This window comes from Coenobita brevimanus, chromosome 68 (assembly GCF_032717465.1).
Source record: "Coenobita brevimanus isolate Jiangsu-jjx chromosome 68, ASM3271746v2, whole genome shotgun sequence".
In the NCBI taxonomy this organism is placed as follows: domain Eukaryota; kingdom Metazoa; phylum Arthropoda; class Malacostraca; order Decapoda; family Coenobitidae; genus Coenobita; species Coenobita brevimanus.
In genome coordinates, this window is record NC_137021.1 from 4,253,977 (window position 1) to 4,280,649 (window position 26,673).

Genomic DNA, 26,673 nt, shown 5'->3' on the forward strand with positions numbered 1-26,673 from the left:
GTAAAGGGAGGTTGGTGCACTGTGGAAGGAGGGAAGTTCGGCCAGCAGTCCACGTGCCTGGGATTGGAACTGTGACAGGTGTTGACACCTTCGTGCTTCCACACTGAGCACTGACTCAGTCAGTTTAAAGTTTTATCCGTGAAGGAAGTTCGACATTATCTTTTTATCTTCGTGCTCTCACCAAGCGAATCATTTTGTCAGACCTGAAACATACCCCCAGTTTTGTGCGTTGTGGCCTCTTTTATCTGTTAGGTGGAGTAATGATGATGATGGTGATAGTGGTGGTGCCGATGGTGATAGCGGTGTGGGGATAATGATGATAATTTTGGTGGTGATTATGATGATAATGATGATTGAAAAATATTCCAATACCCACTCCTGTAAACTATTTTAGAGTTATTGTTAATGCGATGCGGAAGTACCTGAGTGTGTGGAGTGTGGTAAGGTGTGAGGAGTGCCTGGTTAGTGGTGATTGGCTAAGTGCGTACGTGTGAATACTGTTGCCCACTCACTTATCACACACACACACACACACACACACACACACACACACACACACACACACACACACACACACACACACACACACACACACACACACACACACACACACACACACACACACACACACACACACACACACACACACACACACACACACACACACACACACACACACACACACACACACACACACACACACACACACACACACACACACACACACACACACACACACACACACACACACACACACACACACACACACACACACACACACACACACACACACACACACACACACACACACACACACACACACACACACACACACACACACACACACACACACACACACACACACACACACACACACACACACACACACACACACACACACACACACACACACACACACACACACACACACACACACACACACACACACACACACACACACACACACACACACACACACACACACACACACACACACACACACACACACACACACACACACACACACACACACACACACACACACACACACACACACACACACACACACACACAGTTGTTTGGAAATGCACTCACACTTCTGTCTCATCCAGCCATGTTTCAGCCTACATACGCTTAATTTATCTTGACAGAGTTTTTTATTTTTCACATAGACTCACGACCTACATCACATGTAGGCTATATGCACTCATACACACACACACATACATACATACATACATACATACACATATTTACATAGCTACATACAGTAGTGGATATAATCATAAACACTAGCAATCACACGCATCTGTTAAACCACTCGTACGTATTCATTCATTAGTCATTATTATTATCATCAAAGCTTTATGATATCGTTAAAGTTTGTCACGTAACGTCAACATCATCGTCATCATCATCATCATCCCACAGTTATTAATGGGATGGTCAGGATTCAGAAACAGTAACAGATAGACACAGAAACAGGAGAAAGTAACGAGAAAATATACCTAATACCATGATAGGCCATACATTCCTTCAGTCACCATGCACACACATTTACACACTCCTACGCATATTCGTTTATGTGTACTCTACTGACGTGCGCATATAAAATCTCATTCTAATATAATTACCCTAGCAGCAGCAGCAGCATTTAGTAGTAGTAGTTGTAGTAGTACTGGCAATGGTGGTGATGGTGGTGGTAGCAGCATAGCAGCAATAGCAACACAATAGTTATAGAAGTAGTAGTAGTAGTTGTTGTTGTTGTTCCAGCAGCAGCAGTGGTAATAGTAGTAGTCGTAGTAGTAATAGTAGTACTTGTTGTTGTTGTTGTTGTTGTTGTACCCGAGGTGACTTGCAGAACCTTCTTCATCGCAAGGGTTCTTCACTAATAGGTTCTTTTATCACCGTTAGGTTTTAACGCAACAATCCCAAGACTGTATGTATACTGTATATTATCAATACTAAACCCAGGTAATACGGCCCGTCTCAGGTTACTACAGTGGGTCATATGGGTTGGTGTTTATAGTTCTCTTTTTATCCTAACTTGACCCAGATTTTCGCCCTTTTATTGCTTGTTTCACGTAGCTCTGTGGCGGAAGACTATACTACCGCCCTGCATACTTTCCACAGCACTTCTTTGTGACCGGCATGATAATCTAGTGTCAATCTATTCTTACACTTCAGTGTTCGGGATGGATAGTTGGGAAATTTAGACCAAGTTAGAGTAAAAAGGGTTTAGTGTATATGATCTCTTTTGACTGTTTATTTGTTGCGTTTAAATCACATATACTTTACTGTGTATTTTGACATTATACATGGTTCGTTTTAGACATATATATCCTGAGCGTTGTCAGTATGTATATCATACGTTTTTACTATACCGGTATATATTGTTCATTATTTTTGTATGTATGATGCATTTTAGACTAATGCATGGTACGTTTTAATCGTATAAGGTAATATGGTTCGTTATTTTCCTATATAGGCTACTGTGTTTTAACCGCGCGCAGGTGAGTGTGTGTGTTACCGTACGTAGGTTGTAGCCCGTATTAACTATAAAGGCTACAGACCAGTAAGCTGTTCATATCTTTTTAACGTCTACATGCCTAGCTTACATCATTAACAAAAGAAGATAAGAAAGTGTAGCAGACACAATAAGTTACTGGCAGAAGCTGCAGATACTACTGCCAAAAATTTAGTGGCCGTGTAATTAACACGGAGTGCGCCAAGGTGAAAAATACCCCTCGTTTATGTGAGTCAGTTATCATCAGTTATCAAACACCTCTGAGGAAAGATATTGGATAGATTACCGTACCCGACTAGCTGCCACTGTAACGCGATAAGCAGCGGGGAGAAAGCTTAAGTTTTATGTGTCGTTTGTTTTTGAAAATTAAATCGTATTTTATCATTATCTTCAACACCATCACCGTCATCATCGTCGCCATGTATCATCATCGTCGTCGCCGCCGCCGCCGCCGCCGCCGCCGCCGCCGCCGCCGCCGCCGCCGCCGCCGCCGCCGCCGCCGCCGCCGCCACCACCACCACCACCACCACCACCACCACCACCACCACCACCACCACCACCACCACCACCATTATCATCATCGTCATCATCATCATTGTCGTCAGCCTAAGTCAGTAATGATATCCAAAAATGTGCGTTTGCATTCCCTGTTATGATCTCAGTTTCTGCCCTCTAGTTTCTGAGATATCGCTAAACTGAATAAAATCGTCTGGCGTTGAGCTAGACATAATTCCCAGCTGTACGAATAGAAGGGAAAGTGTTGCTCATATAGCTCATCTCCAAGTAACTCCACATGCTTGTCTCATACAGCTCATCTCCACACAGCTCCTCTTGCTCCCCTCATATGACTCATCTCCATGTAACTCCACTTGTTCCCCTCATATAACTGATCTTCACGGACTCCATAATCTCCTCATATAGCTCATCTCCATGTAACTCCACATTCTCCTCTCACATAACTCACCTCCTTGTAACTCCACATTCTCCTCTCATATAATTCATTTCCATGTAACTCCTCATGCTCCTTTCTCTTGTAACTCATCTCCAGTGCTGTCACTTTTGACTTTTTCCATCCAATAGGGTCCAAGTTTCACTTCCATACGTTTGAGAGGGGATCATAACATTGTCATGCTGCATTTTTTTTTTTTTTTCATGCTCACTACCCTATTCCATTTCACTATTCTCATATATGCCAAGGAAATTACACCATTGAAGTGGAGATGATAAACAAGAAAAGAGTATGTTGAGGTATCAGCATAAAGAATATGATAAAAGAACTGAGTACCGAAGGCAAAGATCAAAATAAAGATAAGACGTAAGGTGAAGAAAGGCCAGTGTTCAAGGGCGTTAAACTTGTTACTGGGTATTACTGTTTGTATCTGTTATCAAAAGAACACATGATAAGCAGTGATGCACGTGATCAGTATTTGATAGAAAAAAAGCGAAATAGACAATAAAATACAGGTGAGCAAGATTGAATAAAATAAATGCGAGCAAGATTGAACAAAAGACGTGCGAGCAAAACTGAATAGAAGACACATGAGTATAATTAAATGGAAGGCACGTGAGCAAGATTGAATAGAAGACACGTGAGCAAGATTTAAATGGAAGACACGTGAACAAGATTCAGTATAGAACACGTAAGCATGAGTGAATAGATGGCACGTGAGCAAGATTTAATAATTATAAGACACGTGAGAAAAAATTAAGCAGAAAATACGTAGTCGGGTTGAAAGGGTTGATCACTTTCATTCGTGCTACATCCAGAAGATACCATTTAGTCACCTGCAGTTCTTTCACCTAAACTTGGCCCAGATTTTCGTCCTTGTGCTGCTTATTTCGCGTTGCTTGGTGGAAGAGAAAGTCATTGCCACGGCTGTGCATTTTTCATAACCGCTTCGTTACTAGCCTCATACTCTGGTGTTAGTCTGTTATTATAGCTAAGCATTCAAGACAGAGAGATGGCAGTTTTAGGCCAAATTTGAGTAAAAAATTATAACATTCTACTGTTTGTCTGTTGTTACAGCTTGGCATTCAAGACGGAACGATGGTAATTTTAGGTCAAGTTTGTGTAAAAAGAGTATAGTGGCTTTTTCAGTGGCTTCTCGTCATCAGGGGTTAGCCCCTTCAGCACGAGGACATCATTTGTTGTTTTTAATGCCACATACAGACGCATTATTTTTGTGTAGTAGAGATTTTTGGAACTGTGGAGGGGTTAGATTTTGCCATCGAAAGGTCTACCCAAAATTGAATAACATCGTCCGGAGGTAGTGAAGGGGTTGTTGTTGTTGTTGTGGTTGTTATGCTTGTTTTTGTTGTTGTTGCTGTGTCGCAAGGCTTATTTGCACGTGAACCTACAGGACTGTAATCTGAAGCTGCCCTTATCCTGTAGTCCACCATCCCTTTTTTGGGGGGGAGGGGGGCATAAGAAGGGAGCTGAGGGATGTTTTTACAACAGGCAGGAGAAACACCTGGTTATATCTGTGCCACCACGTGAAGGCGTCCCTGTTCAGCACCAGTGAAGAGGTGAAGAAAGATATACATTTCTGGCGTGCAGGTAAAAGACAACGTACCGTACTAGCATGAGTGGACCAGCAATAGCAGTAAGGATTTTTTTTTTTTTTTTTTTTTTTTTTTCCTGAAGGGGAGACTAATATTAGAAGAGTTGTTTATATCCTAAAGGGGAGACAATAATATTCTAAGCAAGTTTTAGAAGTCGTGTGTTACCATTTCACTCCGTCTTCTTTTCGTCATTCTTACTTCCACCTGACGGTTTTACTTGATTTATGGGAGCCCCCGGAGAGTAAGAGTTTAGCAACTAACTATTAAAACTCGAGGATGCTCTCTCTTTCTCTCTCTCTTTGATTTGAGAGAAAAAAAAAATGCACAAAATAAAAGGGAAAATATTATCTGGTGACCTACACAGTTGAACAGTGTGTACGAAATATAAATACTTAATCATGAATGTGCGAGAAAAAAAAAAAAATCGTGCCATGGATCAAGAACAAAGAAAATCGGGTAAGCGGGTGAGAATGTCCCTCAGAACATCATCATTGTTAATAAAATGTGCTCGCATACCATTAGACAATAAGCCAAAGGGAGTAAGAAGGACGATAATGTGAAAGGGGACGATGAAATCGGGGAATGGGCTTAGGTCAAACGAGGGAGTGTTTCTGAGCTGGCAGGGTGAATCCGAACGACGACCACATCACAGGGGCAAGTGAGGATGGGATGCTTGCCTTAAATGTCTCTCATCCCACGGTTGTTGTCTTAATATTGGTTGGAGACGCTGGCCACTCGTTCGGCATCAAACCGCTGGTCTTTATGTGTCCTATCCATAGGGTTCACTGATAAGTCGCTTTAGACGCAAAGAAGTGGATGAGAGGGGAGGGGAGGTTACAAGCAGCTCTGGCAATGTTAATCTAGTCATGTCGGGTTCAGGCAGGTGTGACTGGAATCCGGAAAAAAGGAAGCAGTAAACTAAGGACGTGTGCCTGATGGATACGGGAGCAGAGGGAGAAGAGAAGAGGAGTTAGGCGAGGGGGATTGCATTGAAAACAGCTCTCAAGCTTGTCCAAGAACAACTTCGATTTTTACACAGTTAGATATAAAGAAAACGTGTTTTATCTCTAACTTCGAAGAGAGGTATTCAGGATTTTTGGTTGGTTGATTGAATTATTTATTGTAAAGTCCATAGACGCGTGTTCATAGAACGCCAAGTCATTAACGCAGACGCATTTCTTGATGAATCAGATCGGCCTTCTTTAGTGATGAATCCTAGGACTTTATTCTCTTGAGCTTAGGAATCTTTTTTTGCGCCACGAATTCTTCATGTTTTATTTTATTAGTCTCTGGTATATTATTAAATATCGTCTTGGAATGCATAAGGAACACAAAAAGATTATTGACGTGCCATTTGTCTTCCCCAGGTGGCAGTGTCTTCTGATCCCTCCTACTCCGTCTCGAGGTGTGTGTGCGCGTGCTCTTAATCACCGTGCAGGTAAGTAAGGTGCAATTGGTGTTACATGCTGTACAGTTGTGGACAAAAGTTCGCCTAGTATTTCACCTCATTTATTTCTCATTCCCTCTGCTGGGTAATATTCCTAAGCTGAGAGGTGATTCGTGTGTTTCTCTGTTCGTAGATGATTCTCAGTGATATGATGCGCCAGAGATGAAGGTATGATGGACATCCTCTAAGTGTGAAGTAGACGCAGTGGAATAGTAGACCAACTTTTGTCCCAGGCGATGTATTTGTTGTGAACAATAATATTGATCCATTTTAAAGTCGAACCATTATGAAATTCTTGCACAGCATTCTGATAAGTTTATTGGGCCTCGAAGAACGCAGTCCTTGGGATCATTGTTTACCGTCTGATATTATCGTACAAAAGTGGATCATTATTTATGTCCACAGTTGTGTAATTATAGTCGTTATTCCTTTTACGCCTTTATTTATTCATTTATGTACATTTTTTTGTTGTTTACTGTTGGAATAGGTAAAGAGCATAGGATGTTTGTTGTATTTGGCACAGCTAAAGAGTGTACCTTATGGTGTTTCATCATCTTTGGCTCAGATAAAGAGCGTACGGTGTTTCTTTATCTTTGGTACAAAGAAAAAACTGCGTGTGCTTGTTTATCGTATCTCATGAGCTAATGTGTTTGTGTTTATCATCATTACAGGTACGGAGGATATGTGTTTGTTCATATTTTCGTTTGTATATTTTCGGTACAAGTAAAGAACAATTATTATTATTTTTTTTTTCAATCTTGGTGTCTGTTTACTTTTGGTGCATTTAACGGAAAACTTTGTATTTGTTTGTGTCTGGTACAGGTAAGAAGGAATTGGATGTTTGTCCATCCATCCATCATCCAGTCCTACGCCGCCTCACGTGGAGCGCAGGAGCCCGGGGCTAAGCAAGTTTGTCCTGACATTTAAGATGAGAGTGACCAGCCTCACTCATCCCTGAGTGGCATTACCTGAGCAATAAACACCAACCACCTCTTGGATATAAACCTTCACCGGCTCAATCAGGATTGGAGCGCCGTAATTACCCACTAAACCACCAGGTGCCATAATTTGGTTGAATGGTTACCACCCAGCTTAGTAAATTGTTTCCTGGTGTACATGAAACCATTCGACTTGTCACTCAGTGTAGAGTCACCCATAGGCCAAAGGAACGGGAAAGAATGAAGGAAAGAAAGACAAAAAAGGGAGTGTAAAGTCACCTGTAGGCAGAAGGACGAGGAAAGAATGAAGTAAAGAAAGACAGAAGAGGTGGGAAGGAAAGGAGGGAGGAGAGGAAAGGGCAGACACCCAAGGGCAGCACTACATTGAGTGAGTAGATGGTGAGCGCCCCCACAGTACGTTACCGGTATATTCAGTCTGTGAGTAAAGGGAAGGAGTGAGTGGGTAGGGGGGAGTTAATGAAAAAATACAAGTTTAAATAGCGTGTTTCGCATACAGTGTGATGAAAGTGTGTATGTGTGTGTGTGTGTGTGTGTGTGTGTGTGTGTGTGTGTGTGAGAGAGAGAGAGAGAGAGAGAGAGAGAGAGAGAGTCTTCATCAGTCTTTCGTTGAGAGCTGACATATAAACAGTATTATCAGATTATCGTTTCCGTTACTGGTATCTCTCACAATACTCCATCGGCATTTTTGGCGTCCCTCTTCTTCTTCCCTATCTCTTACTGGAATATCAGTGTCTGTGCTAGAGCTCTGGCACAAATGCAGGATTATTAGTTCCAACTCAAACATCTCTCACTGGTACTCTGTCGCCACTGTCTTGGTCTCCTTCCTCGCTGCTGCTTGTCTCTCTGCTGTTGGTGGTGTGTGGGATACAAATCTTTCCTTGAGATCTCACTCAAAAGCAGGATACAATAGCTCCATTTCTGATATCTCTCACAAGTAATACGTCCCTTTTTCAACTTTCTTGTATTTCTCCCGTTGGCTTCCTCCTTCTTCCTTCTTGCCCTCCGTCGCCCTGCTGTTGATGATGTGTGGAATGTAAGTCTTTTCCAGAGATCTGACACAAAAGCAGTTCAATTTATAACACCTTTCACTGGTACACCATACCTGCCATCTATATTTTGCACTTCCTCTTGGCCTCGTCCTTTATCTTTCCTGGGGATGTGACACAAAAGCAGGATTATCAGTTCCATTATTAATATTTTCCACAGCCGATGCCTCTCTTCTTGAACTTTCACGTACTTCTTTTTCCTGATCTCCTCTTTCCTGGCCTCTCCCTCCTTCTTCCTCCCAACCTCCCGCCGCCCTTCTGCTGGTGATATGTGACGTCTCTGGGAGGTCAGCGTGTCTTGTCTCTGGCAGGAAGATGGCTAGGAGGCCCGACACGACTGACACGGTGCCAAACAGGGCCGAGGGAGACCACACCGCCGCCAACCCCTAAGGAGAAACACAAGGGTAAGTACACAGTAGGGAATTGATTTATGTGTTGTGAGGACGGCTCATTATGCTGATGTGGGCCTAGATGTGGCAATGGGCGTTAGAAATGAATAAATGGTACATCGATAACGTTGCCTTAACAGTCTCAACAACACACGAGGAAGCGGCTGCCAGAGTAAAAAGTGTTACATGAGGAGCCACCCTGCACGGTACCATTAAATCACCGATGGAAATTAAATCTACGAAAATGACATTACCATTAAATCATTGACTAATGGTGAGGAGGAGAGAGAGAGAGAGAGAGAGAGAGAGAGAGAGAGAGAGAGAGAGAGAGAGAGAGAGAGAGAATTTTGCTGTACCCCTCCCCCCCAAAAAAAAAAAAAAAAATCTTACCATTAAATCATTGACGTAGGGTGAACATAAGGGCCCAAGCCTCCCGCTGATCCCGGCCTCCGCTATGGCGAGGGCGCGGAGTTTGGTGGGGTAAAGCTCGGCAGTGTAGATGAATGTGAGCTGGGATACCGCCGTCACCGCCATCTTCCCCGCCAGCGACATACCCACCATCGCACCCTCTGACCCTGGGCGCCGTTGTAGAGGAAGTGTAAGTATAGTAGTAGTAGTAGTAATGGCAGTAGTAGTAATGGCAGTAGTAGTAGTAGTAATCCCTGTCTGTACAGTACAGTACGTAGTGGACCGTAGGCTGAAGTTACCCCTCTCCTGTAGCCCACCATCCTCTTTTCAGGGGATAGGGGTGGAGTTGAGTGACGTTTGTGTAACTGGACAGCTCTGCCTCCCAGTCATACCGGTGCCACCACATGAAGGCGTCCCTCTCCAACACGTGCAGCAATAAGTTAGAACATAAACACACAGCAACTGTATGGAAATGATATAAGGACAAGTAGTAGTAGTAGTAGTAGTAGTAGTAGTACTGTAGTTGCAACCCCAGGTTCATCAGAAACGTGAACCCGGTAGGCTGCATGTTTGAGTATCCTTTCTCTCGTAGTTGACCAAGCTGCTCTGGAGGATAGGAAAATACAGTAGATTAAAGACGGTTGTATAACGATTTGAGACACTCAGTTATATCAGTACCACCACATGAAGGCGTCTTTCTCCAGCAACACTAAGAAGAGAATATTCTGTAATAATTGGTAGTAAACCCTTATTGATGCAAAATCTGAACCTTGTTTGATGTGAGCACTATAGTAAACCCATCTGTGACTTTCCCAGGTCGACATTCCCATGGCACACCCACCTTCAGAATTTAGCAGCTGGAGTGTCATGACAGAGAAGATGCATATGCCCACGACAAGGAACAGCATCATCATCGATTTCTTACGCCCAATGAACACCATGACAGGCCAGAGAAGGAGGTATGACGGGATCTCCAGTAGCCCCCCAAGGAACACGTATAAGTATGGATTCGTCCTGCGGGAGGGATGGGTAGTAGGTAAAATAGCAACTGTAGTAGTAGTAGTAGTAGTAGTAGTTGTTGTTGATGTTGTTTTTACCTATGCCAGTGAAGCTGGAGGAGGTTATGTAGTCACGTTTGTTTGTTTGTCTGCAAAAATCTCCAGATGTTATAGATGGATTTCAATGAAATTTTATGGATACTCGTTTGTGGGGCATCGGCCAAGAAAGAGATGGTTAAATGTTGACAGTGATCTGAGTTTGATACCCGGTTCAGGACTGTTTGTTTGTTTGTCCAGATGATATCTCAGAACTTATTGATGGATTTCAATAAAGTTTGTGGATATGTGGGTCATGGGCCAAGGAAGAGTTTATTAAATTCTGAGGATCTGAATTGTTGGTATGGGCGTTGGCGCAACTATGAGCTCTTTGCGTGCTCTTAAAGTATTGTTTTTGTTACTGTTGTGGTAGTAGTAGTAGTAGTAGTAGTAGTGGCGATAGATGTAGTAGTAGTAATAATAGTAGTAAGGTGCAAAATAAATTGCTTACGAAGCGATGTTGCGTAATCTCTGAAGTAACCAAGAAGACAAGTCTGTATCTTATCTAAAATTGAAACTTACCCCAGGTTTATGGCACTGAGGGCGATGCCATAATAAACCATAGAGGCAGAGAACCAGCAGCAAAGGATGATGAGTGTGCGAACTCTGAACTGCGGTGTGATCAGCAGGATGACAAAGTGCTTAAGCGAGCCCACCACCCTCGTCCACACCTTCACCCACCACGGTCTGCCCTTACCCTCCCTCTCCGCAGGGGCCTCCTCAAGGGTTGACTAGGGGTGAAGTTGATGCAGGTTGCAACGAACACAGAAATTAATTATAACTTTAGGGAGAAGTGAACCCCAGTCTGACAATGTTAATCCATAAAGTACACACGTGATCCAGGCAGATAATTCAACATGCCTGCTTATAAGCATATAATTACATACAAATTATCGTATACGTGAGGGTATAGTATTTCTTATTGTTATACGGTAAAAAAATTTCTCAACACTTCTGATCCAGAACAGCAAATCTCCCTTGTACGGCTATACCGAATTAGTGCCGCACCATTTATCGCAAGAATGCACAAATTTCGTCGCCACGGCGGGACAGTGTTCCCTTGGTGAGCAATAAGGATTTACTGTCAGCAGTGTTCCTTTACGACACTGCAGCGACAACAGTCTTATACTCTAACATGGTCGCTTTAAGGGGATGCGGCATCCCTCAGCTATATACAGCCATTTGAAGGTATGGAAAATTTGCAAAATACATCCAGCATGACAATACTGCTTTCATAAATATTAATGGGAACAGGTTCTGGTAATACTCGTACAAGGGAAATAAGTGAAATTTAGTATGGTCGTGAACCCCACCTGACCTGCTTGTGAGAGAGTGCTGTGGCTGTAAGAACAGTGCTGTATAATGATGGGAGGCATTTTAGTTATTGCAGGAGACAAATTCTGGTGTTACAAGTGTTACAAAATAGTATTTTTTTTTTAAATGCTAAGAAGAAGGAACCAAAGCCCAGGAGCCTGGAAACTGCTCCTTCTAAGAAAGAAAAAAGAAAAATAATATGAGAGAGAGCCAAATTCAAGATTCGATCATTTCGAGATGCCTGGACACACTGCGTTTGAAAGACTAGCGATCACAGGAAGCAGGAAATACAGACAGAGGGAGACAGTTCAAGAGTTGACTTGTTGCATAAATGAAGGACTGGGAGTAACGGTTAACTCTTGCATTAAGAGAGTTGGACAGAAAAGGGATGAGAATTTGTTTCTAGACAGGTGTTACGCACCTGTCGTGGAGGTGGAGCGATGGAAGCAGAGAGTTCCGAGGAGCAGTGACCATTGAAGTGGCGATAGAAAAGAGATCAAGATGCAACAGTGCGTCGAAGAGACAGAGATTGAAGGGAGTCTGCAAGAGGAGGAGAGTTAATGAGATGAGAAGCCTTTGACTCCACCCTGTTGAGAAGAGCCGCATGTGGGGAGCCTTCCCACACATGAGACTTGTACTCTACACAGGGGCGAATAAAACCCGTGTATAAAGTCAACAACTGTGCAGCGGTAAAGAAGGTACGGAGTCGGCTTAGCACACCTAATCTCTTGAAAGCAGATTTTACAAGAGAGGTAATAATATCATGATCTTTCCAAGATAAGTCCCGAGATAATGAAGTCCCAAGCACGTTCAAGGATGATGCAGGATTGAGCTGGATATTATTGAATATTAATGGTCACTCCTGTGGAAGATTTTGTCGGGTTGATAGGTGTAAGAACTGAGTCTTTGATGCATTAAAAACATCAAGATTATTTTTACCCCAGTCAGAGATACGAGCCAAGTCAGACATCAGGTGCGCCATAGCCTCATCCCTTGTTTGTTGAAGGAACTGCTGAGATGGACGTTGCGGAAACTGAATGGAATGGTTAAGGGTGGAATCATCAGCGTATGAGTGAATAGGGGGAGGTGTGCAGCTTAGAAGGTCGTTGTTAAATAAAAGGAAGAGAGTTGGTGTTAGGACAGAGTCCTGACGAACACCACTGTTGATAGATCTGGGAGAAGAACGATGGCCGTCTACAACAGGTGCTATAGAACTACCAGAAAGGAAGCTATAGATGAAGGCACAGATAGGAGGATAGAAACCGTAAGAGGGCAGTTTGGGAATTAAAGACTTATGCCAGACTCGACTGAAAGCCTTTGAGATGTCAAGTGCAATGGCAAAGCTTTCGCCAAAGTCTCGAAAGGAAGATGACCAGGAGTCTGAAAGGTAGGTGAGAAGATCGCCAGTGGAGCGTTCCTGATGGAACCCATAGTGACGATCAGAAAGAAAGTTTTGATAGGAAAGATGCTTTAATTTTTTTTTTATGAAGAATTGACTCGAAAACTTTTGAAACACAGGATGTTAAAGCAATTGGATGATAGAGGGCTGGGAATGGTCGCCCTTCTTTGGAACTGGCTGAATAAACGCAAACTTCCAAGAAAGAGAGGTACAAGTTGATAGACAAAGGCGGAACAGTTTACCTAGGCAGGGTGTAAGCACAGAAGCACAGTTCTTGAGGACAACAGAAGGGACTCCGCCAGGCCCATATGCATTGTTAGTACTGAGGCCAGTGATGGCAGAAAATACATCAGCTGAAGAAATATTAATATCACCCATGAGGAAGTCAGAGGAGGGAAGTGACGGATGAACAGCACCGGAATTGTCTAAGGTGGAATTGGAGGAGAAAGTCTGAGCGAAGAGATCTGCTTTATCAGCAGAAGAAATAGCCACAGAACCATCAGAGTAGGAAAAGGGAGGGAAGAATAATGAGTTATTAGAAAGGTTTTTGGCAAGGTGCCAGAAGGAGTGAGAAGAATTCAATTTGGATAGTAGAGTGCATTTAGTATGGATGAAATTATGTTTAGCAGAGCGAAACAGACTTAGCACGATTCCGGGCAGAAACATAAAAAAAATGTTATTCAGGGGTGTGTTGGCTCTGGTGCCTTTTATAGGCCCTCTCCTTAGTGTGGACAGCATTAGAACAAGCATGATTAAACCAAGGCTTTCTTGCATTTTTCAAAGGATATGAGAAGGGAATGTATGCTTCCATGCCCGAGAGAATAACCTCCGTAATGCGCAAGCCACACTCTGATGGCTCCTGGCCTTGGAAGCAATAATCTTTCCAGGGAAAATCAAAGAAGTACTGCCTGAGGGCCCCCCAATCCACAGCTCCGAAGTTCCACAATCGACGTTTCTTTGGAGGGTCCACAGGCCGTACCGGAGCGATAGGACAGGTTATGGTAAGAAGGTTGTGAACGGAGGAGCCCAATGGAGAGGAAAGATTAGCAGTGTAAGCAGAAGGATTAGTTGTAAGGAAAAGGTCAAGTATGTTGGAGCTCTCACCAAGGCTGTCAGGGATACGGGTAGGGTGCTGTACAAACTGCTCTAGGTCATGAAGGATAGAAAAGATGTAGGCTTGTTCACCAGGTGGATCAGTGAAAGAAGAGGCGAGCCAAAGGTAGTAGTGAACATTGAAATCTCCTAGAATGGAGATTTCAGAGAAAGGAGAAATGGATGGAATGTGTTCCATCGTACAAGTAAGCTAGTTGAAGAATTTAATCCCAGCTAACCTGCTTGTGTATATCCGCCATGGTTCCAGAACAACGTAATCCTGTGGGAGGGTGTTCATGTTGCCCTTAAAAAGAATGATGGATTCAGGTTCAGGTGTTATAAGAAAGAATAATAATAGTTAATATGGTCTTTAATCCCAGCTAACCTGCTTGTGAATGCATGCCATGGCCGCCAGGACGACACTATCCTGTGGGAGGGTCTTCTTGTTGATTCTGGCCACCCACGCCAGCACCTTGAGAGCCTCCTTGAACCTGGCATGCGTGATCAGCCAGCGTGGAGACTCCGGCAGCCACCTGGTGACAAAGTATACGTAGATAGTTCAACGTGGAAGGAAATATACCTCATATTAAGCCAGGTTCATATCAGATGAATGAGACTGCCTGGTGTCAACTGGAACAGAATACCTTGTCGTTTTTACTGTAACATGGCCAAGGTTTTCGTCCTTTTTCGACTTAGTTCACGTAGGGCAGGAGCAGAAAAATACGATGCATCGGCTCTGCATCCTTTCCATATAACTTCCTCATGACTAGCATCATATTTGCGTGTCAGTTAATTGCTACAACGCAGAATTCAAGATGGATAGACAGAAGTTTTAGGCCAAGTTGAAGTTATAGTCATGGAGATAGGATCGAGTTATATGGAGGGTGGACATTACGACAGCAGCCTGATGAGAAAGTGCACGAGGATAGTTCATCATGAGAGAACATTTTCGGCCCCATTTGGATTCTAATCATGGGAATAATTTGAAGTTGATGTCGGGGTGACGTGACACGATGGCGTCTGTCTGCGCACTATATTCATAAATTTTCTTCAGTCTAAATTTTTAATTTCTTGTTGACACTTATAGTCTCCCTTATACGGCTACAGTACCAACCACTTAAAAATCAAACTACTAAGAATGATAAAGTGGAATATACGGCAAAACAGTAATTTCCTATAAGTAAATGCTAAGAGACTTATCGTAGAAATGGGCTAAGATTCTTTATAAATACTGCCTCTGATCTGACAGCTTAAGAATTGCATGTGTTTTTCCTCGTATGGCCGTTTCTTCTATTTTATTATATTCCGTGTAACACCAGACGGTTTTATTCAGTTAAGCGTGAGTCATGGGAGGCTGAGAGAATGTTCATACTGGTATCCTTAACCCTTTCATGACCAGATGACTCTAGTATTTTATTTCAGGTAATCTCAGGTAATGCTGAATTATTATAAGCTGTGAGTGGGTCGTAGAAACCATGAGTGTTGATTGCTCACTTGGTATTTATGACTCTCTCTCTCTCTCTCTCTCTCTCTCTCTCTCTCTCTCTCTCACACACACACACACACACACACACACACACACACACACACACACACACACAGAGCTATAGTCAAGATTTTATAGCCATTTTCAAGAGACTATTAACATTCATTATCGAAAAATAAACCGCCAAGGAAAAGGTGCCAGGGAGACCACGTATCCAACCAAAATACAGGCATTTTCTTATACTTATCTCCTCTAATTGCTTGGTCTACCTTTCTCTCGGATTCATCTACTTTTCTCACAGGCTTATTTGCATTTCTCACGGACTCGTCTACTTTCCTGACCAGTTCATATATACAGTATTTCCCACAAGCTACAGGAGAATGATATGATGACAACAGGCGAAATACAGCGCTAAGGAAGAGGTGCTAGAAGGCTTAGTATGCTAACTAGAGCACAAACTAAGGCACAGACAAATGCAAAAGTCCATCCCTCTTTATCGTTGCTGGAGTCATGGGTCGGTATTCTGATGCGGTTAGGAAGCTTATTAACACCTCATCCTTACCGGTTTATTTCTGGTTCTGCTCCGTTACTGTATCCGTATTAAAAAGAGAATAAAGTTAATGGTGTTATCTTGGAAAGTAGATCGTGAAGGAAGAGGTGCTAGGGAGGCTTCTTACCCGACGAGAATACAGTAATGGTCATAGATGTTTGAATGAGACGTAGAGGACAAAGATGCATGTTATCGCCCTCAGATAAATGATAACAATATGCATCTCAGTCCACTACGTCACAATATACGTCTACAATTCCAGCGATGAAATAAAGGTAGGAGAGGCGAAAGGACCATTATTTGACTTCAGTTTTGCCCTTGCTTACTCACACGAAGAAGATAAGGCCATAGAGGGTTGGGATGGCGTAGGCAAACTGAAGCCAACGCCACTCCCTGATGAAGTAGGCTATCCCGGGGACTGCCATGTAGCCCAGGGCCCAAGGGATGGCGAAGAGGGCACCCGCCGCAGCTCTGTACCTCACTGCGCAGGTTTCCATGACTGACGGGGCAGGAACGGTGAAAAGGTAGTGTAGAGCAGGGAGAGATGTGGTACGGGTGTTTAAGTGGGGTGGAGGCAGGATAAAGTACTGTACAGACAGGAAGAGTTAGGGCACAATTGAAGACATTGAGAGTGATGGTACGAGTAGGTCGAGGCAAGGAGAGTAATTTCACAGACAAGGTAAAAGCAGGGAGAGTTATGGTAAATGGTACAAAGATAAGAGAATAAGGGTACAGGTGTATACAGAGAAGAACAATATGATCATGTCTAGCAGGGGCACAGAGACAAACTGTAGGTTGATGTTGAATGACATAGAAATTGGATAATATATGAGTGTCAGGTATTTAGGCAGTACTGTGGAGAAAAATGGTAGTACAGAAGGTGAACTTAAGGAAAGGATGCAGCAAGAAGGATGGAGACGAGGGGCGTTAAGAGCTGTCACGAGAAATTGAGGTGTTAACTTGGGGGAGACGAATGCATAATAATATCAGTAGTGAACTCTCTGAAGATGTACGGTTACCGTACATTTCCAGACATTTTTAGAACGGAGATCATGTGCAGAAGGTAGAATTAAGAAGACAGTCCCAGAGTCGACTTACCAAATATAAAGAGCGGTATGTACTGTCCTGCATCGAGGAAGGTCGTAACGAACTTTAGAGAGATATACATTTCCGCGCTGGAGGACGCCACCACCAGGAAGTTGAAGACGATGGCGAGGATGGAGGTGAGCAGGACCACAGGACGGCGCCCCCATCTGTTCGTCCGTGGAATCTTTAATGCGTTTGTTCTAACGTGGCGAAGAAACCTAACACCTTCCAGTTTAGTTGATAGAATGTGTAGTCAGACTGGAGGATTTATTTGACTAGTAACCAAGGAGACTGACTCATTCCTCATAACTAAGGCTGGATCTGATTTCTGGCAACCTCTGCTTAGTATTCAGTTAAAGGGATGGCCCAGTTTCGTCAGGCAAATATATATATATATATATATATATATATATATATATATATATATATATATATATATATATATATATATATGACAATCTGTATCTGCACACACACACACACACACACACACACACACAATCAATAGCAGTTGGGACATTGCAAGCCTGATCCTATCATGCAAAAAATTACATACACATCAGGTACATGCATACAAACTGTGACAATAGTAGGGACGAATAGCTAATTCCATCAAACTCCTGATGATTATCTCTGCTAATATTAAGGAACAAGCGTATTTAAGTGAACATAAACCATGCTAGGTCTACTGGCGTCTCCATGCGCCCCCCCCCCTCCAAAAAAAAAAAAGTTTCCGTGGCTACTACTTTGCCCTTCGTCTCCAGCGAGAGATATTTAGTACATTTTACTTTAATTGCATATAATTTAATGATCATTACGTCATTGGCCATTCTGCTAATCTGTCACAATTTAAGTATTCAGTGCATATTGCAGGACCCATAACATATAACAGCCTATTTTTGCACTGTAGCCTTTACTTCCCGGATAAAGTTATCATTTCAAATAAGTCTGAAATGTTTTGAAGAATGACATGTTCACACAGGTCCTTCGGGATTTATATCGTGCAGTGGAATGACAGCTTTCATATGTTCGCGTCAGCTCTACCAATTTTAGGTAACACCAAACTATTTTTATCGTTCGAGGGCGAGTATAGGAGCTAGTATGAGTGTTAATCTCAGACGTGAATTGAATTTGGAACAGATAAAGACACGCACCACCTCCATGAAAAAGATTATCTAATGCTTGCATACATTTCTTGTAACCATTTTCATTTTTGCCCTGATATTGACAGGACTGCAAGCAACTCGGCCTCTTGAGAGGAATATTTTCCTACACGTCACCACCTGTGTTCTGAGATTAATATAAATTGCTTGCAGGTGGTGAAAACTGCATGAGTGGCAGTAATTTAAGGGGAAGGCTAACCGCTAAAGTTCTTGCAATTGCGTTAAGAATGATCCGTATTAAGCTTTGCGTTAATGTGTATGAGTACTGTAAGCAGGGTAAAGACACACGGTTTTATTGATCTGAGCGGAATAGAGGCATAGTGTTAAAAAGATGAAATTTGAAAGTTGTAAAATGAAGAATGTATTTGCAATCTAGGCTTATTTTCATGTTATTGTTTTTGTTTTTGTTCGAGAGCCAGGGAAACGATGCCAGACACCCACATAGTCATAATTTTTGGCTCATTTTGTAGCTTTGCGCATCTACATTATAAATTAAGGGCCCATGGTCTCTTAGTATTATTATGTTAAGAATGCTTGTGTATTAATCTACTTGTTATTCATGCCTGGACAGCGATAATTGACCATGTACCATTTTGTTTACCAAGTAGCTTCATGTCAGTGTGGGCAATAGCAGGAGAGATTGTTTTCTCATTTTTCCAACATTTCTTACCTTTTCCTACCTTTATTACTTCGTGTACTTGCACTTTAGGTTAATTCTTCCTTATTTACTTATCTGTTTACGTATATTTACTCATACTGGATGTAGTTTAAGCTGTAGAGAATTGACAGTGGCTAGTTACAGATATGGCAATAATGGCAAGATGGCCGCCAAATGGACGTTAGGGTTATACGCCTAGTATTATTTCTATGTGTATTGTGATTCTGAATATTGGAGACAGAACCGAGTGTCTTCCAGGATGTCTTGAATATACCCTGCACACTATATAGTAAGCATAGTCGTCTGGAAGCAGTTATTTATGCTGTAAGTAGCGAGAAGCCTGCATTCAATCACTCTTTCCCAGACAAAACATGTCCCCTAGTGTCATTCACATGCCCCCCTATGTCATTCACATGCCCTTAGGGTACGCGATTGACTGCCTTTAATTTTTTTTTCATAGCCACATAATACTACCCCCGAATAGTTGCTAAATGCCTCGCCGATGATGTTAATTGTTGCCGTAAAAAATGTCTGTTCGTGTTTTGCTGGTTAGCCTGCCAGACGATTATGCTTGCGATAGACGTTGGAGCCAGAGGGGTTAATTATATCCACCGTTAACCTCTTCAGTACGAAAGATGTTTCAAGTTGAGTTAAATAATTTGGAGGTAACAAGAATACTCTGTGCCATCTAGTGAGGGTATTAATTACATCAGATAATTTCTGATCTTGTGGCGTTTTCAAAAGTGTCAGTGTTTACACCATTGTTGCCGGAAGAATATCGTAATTTGACCCTTGGAGTCCGATGCTTCATTTAATTTTACTACTGCCAACACCGGACGATTATATTCAGTTTAGGTCAGACCTCCAGCTGTGATAGGGTTAATGAAAATAAATAATCCAGTTGGAAGTTTGACTCTGTAAACAAAACAACTGGATATAACAGGAGCAGAGCTTAAAAAAAAAAAAAAATGAGATTGAAGGTACTAATGCAGTGGTGCGAAGACTGCCTTGTACTACTATAGTGTTACTGCCATTGTTTATTTAGGCGTGCCAATTTTTATGTGTACCAGTTCTGCCAAGCTTATCATTTATTATACGCCTCTTTTGATAGGCGTGTTTATCATTTAGCTAAGGATATGTTTATAGTCTCATTTTCCAGTGCGCCTTGTTTATTATCATTACCTCTGCCAACGAAGTTGGGGGTTATGTACTCACCTTTGGCTGTTTTTCCACACAATGTCCCCAAAAGTGCTCAATGAATTTCAGTGAAATATTGTTGAAGGGTGGGCCATGAGCCAAGAAAAAATTATTAAATTTTGAGGCGGATCCGGACCCGGATTCGGTTTCTGCGATGGCATTGGCAGTAGTATGTGCTCACTGAGTCCCGTCTAGTTTAATTCAGTGTCATGTTTATTCTCGTGTGCCATGTTTATATATATTTTAGTGCGACGTTTATTTTTATTTATTTTTCAGTGTGCCGTGTTTATTACACGACAGTGTTTATTCCAGTGTGTCATGTTTATCGTTACTTATACCAAGCTGTTATCGTTTGCTCAAGCCTTCTGTCATTAATCCCAGTGATGCCAAGACAGTATTGTTTAGTGTAGTTTGCCAAATTTATCATCGTTTATTCAAGCGTGTATTCAAGCTTCTCAAATTGATTATCATTTATTCCGGTGTATCAACTGTCATCATTTATTTCGGTTACCGGTATTCGTGTTTATTCCTGTGGTGCTAAATCTGTTCTCGTTTATTCAATTGCGTATTCAATTTTTTGAAGTTCATTATCATTTATTCTGTTGTAGCCTAAGCTTGATATGTACCGGTATTTATGTAGTGTTGCCAAACCTGTTCTTTATTCCAGAGGTTATTCCAGTGTTCTAAGTCTCGGTATTTATAGTTTTTCATTTAATCTAGTGTTGCCAAGCCAATCGAGTACCAGTAAGCCAGTATTGTCAAGCATAATATGGTTAACTACAATATTACCAAGCTCATCATCATTTATTACAATCGTGCCAAGTTCCTGTATCATTTATTACAGTATTATCACACCTGTAATCGTTTATTCTAGTGATGCAAAGACTGTTTACCTCGGTTTAGTTTTGCCAAGCTTATCGCATATGCCAAGTTGTTGCCACACTTAAGATTTCAGATTTTCGAAACTTATCATCATTAAATCTTGTGATGTAGTAAATAGTTACTAACTATATCAGTTCTGATCTTATATGAATCAGACTTGGCGGATGAGTTGATGATCACGGATTTTTTTTTTTTTTTTAGAATAGGTCAAAGGTCAAGGTTAAAAGGCAAGGTTAACTTAGCCATTGTACTCTAAACTTTGTGGAAGGTTTCAGGTTAAAACAAAGATATAGATATTCGATTCCGAGAACAATCAGTCAAAGGTCAAGGTCACTGGCAAAGTCAGTTAAAATAATTTTGAGTTGCTGTGACCTAGAGTTGGCAGAAGGGTTAAGGGTTAGGCAAGAATGAACCATTACCATTTTGAGAGTACAGTGAGCTGTCGAAAGGCAGGTCTCACGTCAGTCATAGATTGGATGTTTAGACCAGTTGATGGGCGCTTGTGTTACATTTTCTTATGTTTTAGTTCAGGCTAGGGGTGGGTGATGTCTAACTGGCAGACGACCACCACCATTATTAACTCCTTCACGTCCTTGGTCTCTTAAGCTGAAACATTCGTTTCGATGCAGCAAGACTAAAGCAAACGTGAATTTCACAGTGCAGTTGTTGCAAGGTTCATAGTATCAGTAGCTAAGTTACTACGATGAAGTTATATTTAGTTCATTAGAGCTTTGATACTTCCAGATAAATATGTTCAACTTAGCTGAGACTTCATTGTGAAGTTTACAGATGGCGTCAGTAACTTATTTACAATAAACCTACGGTCTAAAGGAAGAGGTGCTAAGGAGCCTCCAATGTCATCTAGAATGCGATGTTACGAAATTTTCAGTGCCACGTAGAATACGATGTCATTAATCCCTTCAGAATAAATTGCTAAGGAAGAGGTGCTACGAAGCCTCCTGTGCCACCTAGAATACGGCTTAGCGAATTTCCAATCGCACTTGGAATAGGGCCCAAAACACACACACACACACACACACACACACACACACACACACACACACACACACACACACACGACAGAGAGAGAGAGAGAGAGAGAGAGAGAGAGAGAGAGAAAGTGACCTTAAGTACCAAGAAAGTTTCCAACTCACGCGCCAACCAAGTATCCGAAGACCACCGTCCCCACCATCTCGCCCGCCATCGCCACAGCCTGCGTGGTGGAGTACAGAGGCAGCCGATCGCACACCAGGTCCCACTGTAAAACACGAGGAAGGGCGAGGATTAGTGCCTGTCAACTGCACGGGGGTCATTTAGGGGGATAACAGCAAAGTTTTTATGATCTGAGGGGAAATTCTGCGACCTGGACTGCTTAGGGTCAGTGACATGTCATCTGTACGAGGGCAGTGTAGGAAGATAGTAAAATTGGTGGTCTAATTTTACCGCCTCTCTCTCTCTCTCTCTCTCTCACACACACACACACACACACACACACACACACACACACACACACACACACACACACACACACACACACACACACACACACACACACACACACACACACACACACACACACACACACACACACACACACACACACACACACACACACACACCTCAGTAACAACGGTGGACTGGTACAGCGTCCGGTTGAAGTCCCTCGCCTCACACACTATGGGACTGTCCGAAAATGTAGTAAGTGACGACCTGTTTGCCATGGCGGCCTCGTAGCCCATCGCAGCCACCTGGTCGTAGTCGTAGTCGTACATCCTGCAGCTCTCGTAGTCACCTGTAGCATTACTGTGGACGGTGCAGGTTTATGTTAGTACCTTTAGGACAGCTGCACCTGTTGGCTATGGCGGATTCTTAACTCATCTTGGCCACCACCTCTTAATCTTAAGGCACAGCGCCACACAAAATACTTGCTGACGCTGCCGGGTGCGGGCGAGAACTTCAGTGTGCCACAGTGACGCAGTACCGATACTCCCGTCGGCGCCAGCAAGCATTTGGCATGGGGGACGTGGCCTTAGTCATACGATTCGCGAGGATGTGCTTAAGAGTTGTGGGAAAGTCTCGAGAAGATTTATTTCGCCATAAGTATAACATATTACTTAGAGAGAGAGAGAGAGAGAGAAATAGCTTTCTAGTGCGCTTATAATAAGACCTTATGGATTTTCATGAGTATTTCAAGAGGAACCCATGGATTTACATGAACGTTGTGAAAGTCTTCCGTCCATGAGTTTGTGGTTCCAGCTCAAGTGTAAGGCGTTCTGACTTTGCAAACCCAAGAGGTTTCTAGCATGTCCTCTGGCCTGTATACTCTTTTCACTCAAGCGTGCCCTACGATTGCCATTGCTCCTTCTTGACTGCTGAATTGTACGAAGAGCTTAACACTGGAATACGGTATGGTGCTAGTCACGAGGACGTGCTGTGAAAAGGATATAAAGCTTTACCCTTGCCATTCTGTTAAGCAACGTATAATAAGCAGCAAAAGGACAAAAGCTGGGTTAAGATGGAAAGAAGACTGGTAGTTTTTGCACAGTATCGCAAGCGTTTTTTTTTTTTTTTAGAAACATTGAAGTTAGGCATACAGAGTCGTACTGCAGCACTACAGTACTTGGTAAGGTGAACAGTATTTTTTCATCAGTAGGCATGGCTTTGTTTTATGTCTGTATGAAGCACGTGTAATAGCTCTTATAGTTTGATTTTTCAGTACTGTAGGTAACTGCTAATAGCTCATCGAATAATCATCGTTCACATATAAAATGAGCACAAAACAATGGTGTGTGTGTGTGTGTGTGTGTGTGTGTGTGTGTGTGTGTGTGTGTGTGTGAATAACTTTGTAAGCTTCTTGTAGTGTAGTTTTGTAGATCAGTTATACATATGTTAGACTCGTGGACGAGCGGTTGTTATACGTGAGTAGTTTGTAAGTAGATAATCTTAATTCCCTTTTTGTCATGCAATGACAGGAGAGGTAAAGATGAGTATGGGACTATTTTTATTTGTCTTGGAAATATTAACAAAGTCTCTCACACACAAGTGAAGTATAGAGTCCCGCGAGGTAACCTCCCTGTCTCGCTCTCTCCCTCTCTCTCTCTTCCACCCTCTCGCCCATGTTGCTAGGCTCCTTCTCCCTACTACCTGTCGGTTCTATGGCTAACCTCCTTCTGAGCTCTGCTTCCTAAATTCTGGTGTAGCAGGGGTCGTGTCTATCTATCTATGTATCTATCTATCTATTATGATTTGTAATTATAATATGGAGTCCTAACGTTGTGTGTGTGTGTGTGTGTGTGTGTGTACCTGTATGGGATGGCCAGAGATAACACCTGGTGTTGTGTCCAGTTGGCGGTTACCAACTGGGGCACCAGGCACCAGTGGTCGGGGGTCGCGCCCAGGAACTGGTACGACATTGCCAGAAGCGGCGAGAGGAACCCCACTGCCGGCAGAAAAGAACCCGTATTTAGAAACCCTATCAAGCTCGTATTCTCGTCGGCTAAGGAGGCTCCCTAGCACCTCTACCTTGCCATACTTTTTTTTTTCTTTTTGCTCTAAGTTGGGCTGTAACTGCCGTCTCTCCATCTTGAATACTAAGTTAACACTAGATTAGCACTAGAATTTGATGCTAGTCAAAAAGAAGTAATTAGCCATAATAGGACTATAGTCTGGGCCAAGTTAAAGTGAGAAGTATAGTCACTTTCTGTAGTTGTCACGTTAATGTATTCTTGTATGCTATTTACCAAATCTGTGTCCATATAGAAAACATATAAATAACGCACAAAAAAGTAATATTCGTATGTAATAATATGCAAAAGTAAGTCGCCAAGGAAAAGTTACTATGATGCCTCATATGCCACTTAGAAACGATCTCCAAGCTTAAGTTGTAAGATTGCTTCGTAATGCATGTCTTCTCTTATACAGCAACCAAACACATTGCAGTCAAATCAGAGTGAACGATCAGTTGACAGAATGGGAAAAACAAAAAGGTATGTGATAATATTAACTGTTATGCTTCGGTAATTTTGATTGGGCTGCTTTATCAGTGCACTTCAAGGCAACAGAGTCGATAATGAATTTTATCGTTGGATAAGTATAGTCTTTCATAGTATTACACCACCACCACCACCATCATCGTGCCATCTCTGATTCCCATCTAAAAGATATAGTAAAGTACAGTGGACAAAGAAAGACATGATAAAAGTAGGTAAATTATCAAACAAGATGGCCAGCAAAATGAGCCACACAGGCAGTCACACATTACTTTTCATGGTCATAGTCAGACATGTGTCATCGGTTTCAGACATAATTATGATGTGAGTGCGATAATAGAAATTAGTTGAAATGGAAATAGAAATCAGCTGAAATGGAAAATAACTGATGCAGATAAATAGATAGTTTGGTCTTGATATATTGATAGATAGATAGGTAGGCCTATATATCTCTCTGTATATAGATAGATAGACAGATCAGTAGATAGACATTGATAGAAATATAAACAGATATTTCGACCATCTGCTGAGGGCATGTGCCAAGGCATAATAGAAACCATCAGAAGTTGAAAATATGGAAGGAAAGAATCATATGGCAGGGACAATTGTAAAGAGTGCAGGTACAGTCGAAGGATAGACCCACAGCAAGGACAGTAGTAACGAAGACGTGCATGACTATAATCAAAAGATAGACTAATATAGCAAGGACAGAAATAACGAAGAAGTGCAGGTATAAATGAAGGATAGACACATGGCATGGACAAGAGTAACAAGGAAGTGTAGACATAACTGTCGGATAGACACATGCCAAGGACAAGAGTAACGAAGAAGTGCAGGTACATGGCAATGACAGTAACGACGAAGTGCTGGTATAATCAGAGGATAGACTTACATGGCAAGGACAGTAGTAACGAAGAAGTGCAAGTATATTCGATGGATAGACTCACATAGCAAGGGCAGTAGTAACGAAGAAGTGCAGGTAGAATCGAAGGATTGACGCATGGCAAGGACAACAGAAGTGCAGAGGCCAACCTACCGAGAGCACACATTAGGTACATGAGGACATTCCATCGACCATTTTCCCCCACCACCTCCAGGAGGTCCTCGAAGGTGGTGAGAGGATGGTGACGCCCTTCCTCCTGTCCTCCATCACCGTCAGTCCACTTGGTTCTTTCCTGCACCATGTCGTCCACTTTTGCCACCATCGTTCTTCCACTTGGGTTTAGTTCTTTCATGCTCTCCACTTCCTTTCTGTCTTCCACTTTTTCTCCTACCGTTATTAATTTCTTTCGACCAGGTTTTCTTTCTTCTACCTCGTCCACTCTCGCTGTCACTTTTTTTCCACTTGGTTTTCCGTCTTCCACTTCTCCTGTCATTCTTTCCTTCACCTCTTCTGGTTTCGTTATCTCTTCTGTTTCTTCGTCT

At 42.4% G+C, this 26,673-nt stretch overlaps 1 protein-coding gene across 1 annotated transcript; it reads right to left on the bottom strand.

Moving 5' to 3' along the window:
* Nucleotides 1–8,604: 8,604 nt before the first annotated feature.
* On the bottom strand, nt 8,605–26,453 carry LOC145405814 (solute carrier family 22 member 7-like). Its single transcript, XM_080277053.1, has 12 exons — nt 26,285–26,453; nt 24,563–24,698; nt 22,879–23,062; nt 22,414–22,517; nt 17,372–17,526; nt 16,604–16,772; nt 14,623–14,770; nt 10,955–11,163; nt 10,180–10,352; nt 9,321–9,505; nt 8,786–8,927; nt 8,605–8,645 (listed from the first exon to the last, which is right to left on the bottom strand). Exons 1-12 carry the CDS (start codon nt 26,451–26,453, stop codon nt 8,605–8,607), a joined length of 1,815 nt encoding a protein of 604 aa, XP_080133179.1.
* Nucleotides 26,454–26,673: the final 220 nt, after the last annotated feature.

What these genes read in the sequence shown, in the direction of transcription:
- LOC145405814 (XM_080277053.1), bottom strand. Translation starts at nt 26,453, where the DNA reads ATGGTGGCAAAAGTGGACGACATGGTGCAGGAAAGAACCAAGTGGACT. An exon ending in AGTCCACCGTTGTTACTGAG is followed by an intron (nt 22,518 to 22,878) that starts GTGTGTGTGTGT and finishes CGTGTTTTACAG; the next exon opens with TGGGACCTGGTGTGCGATCG. An exon ending in TTCGGATACTTGGTTGGCGC is followed by an intron (nt 17,527 to 22,413) that starts GTGAGTTGGAAA and finishes ACGGACGAACAG; the next exon opens with ATGGGGGCGCCGTCCTGTGG.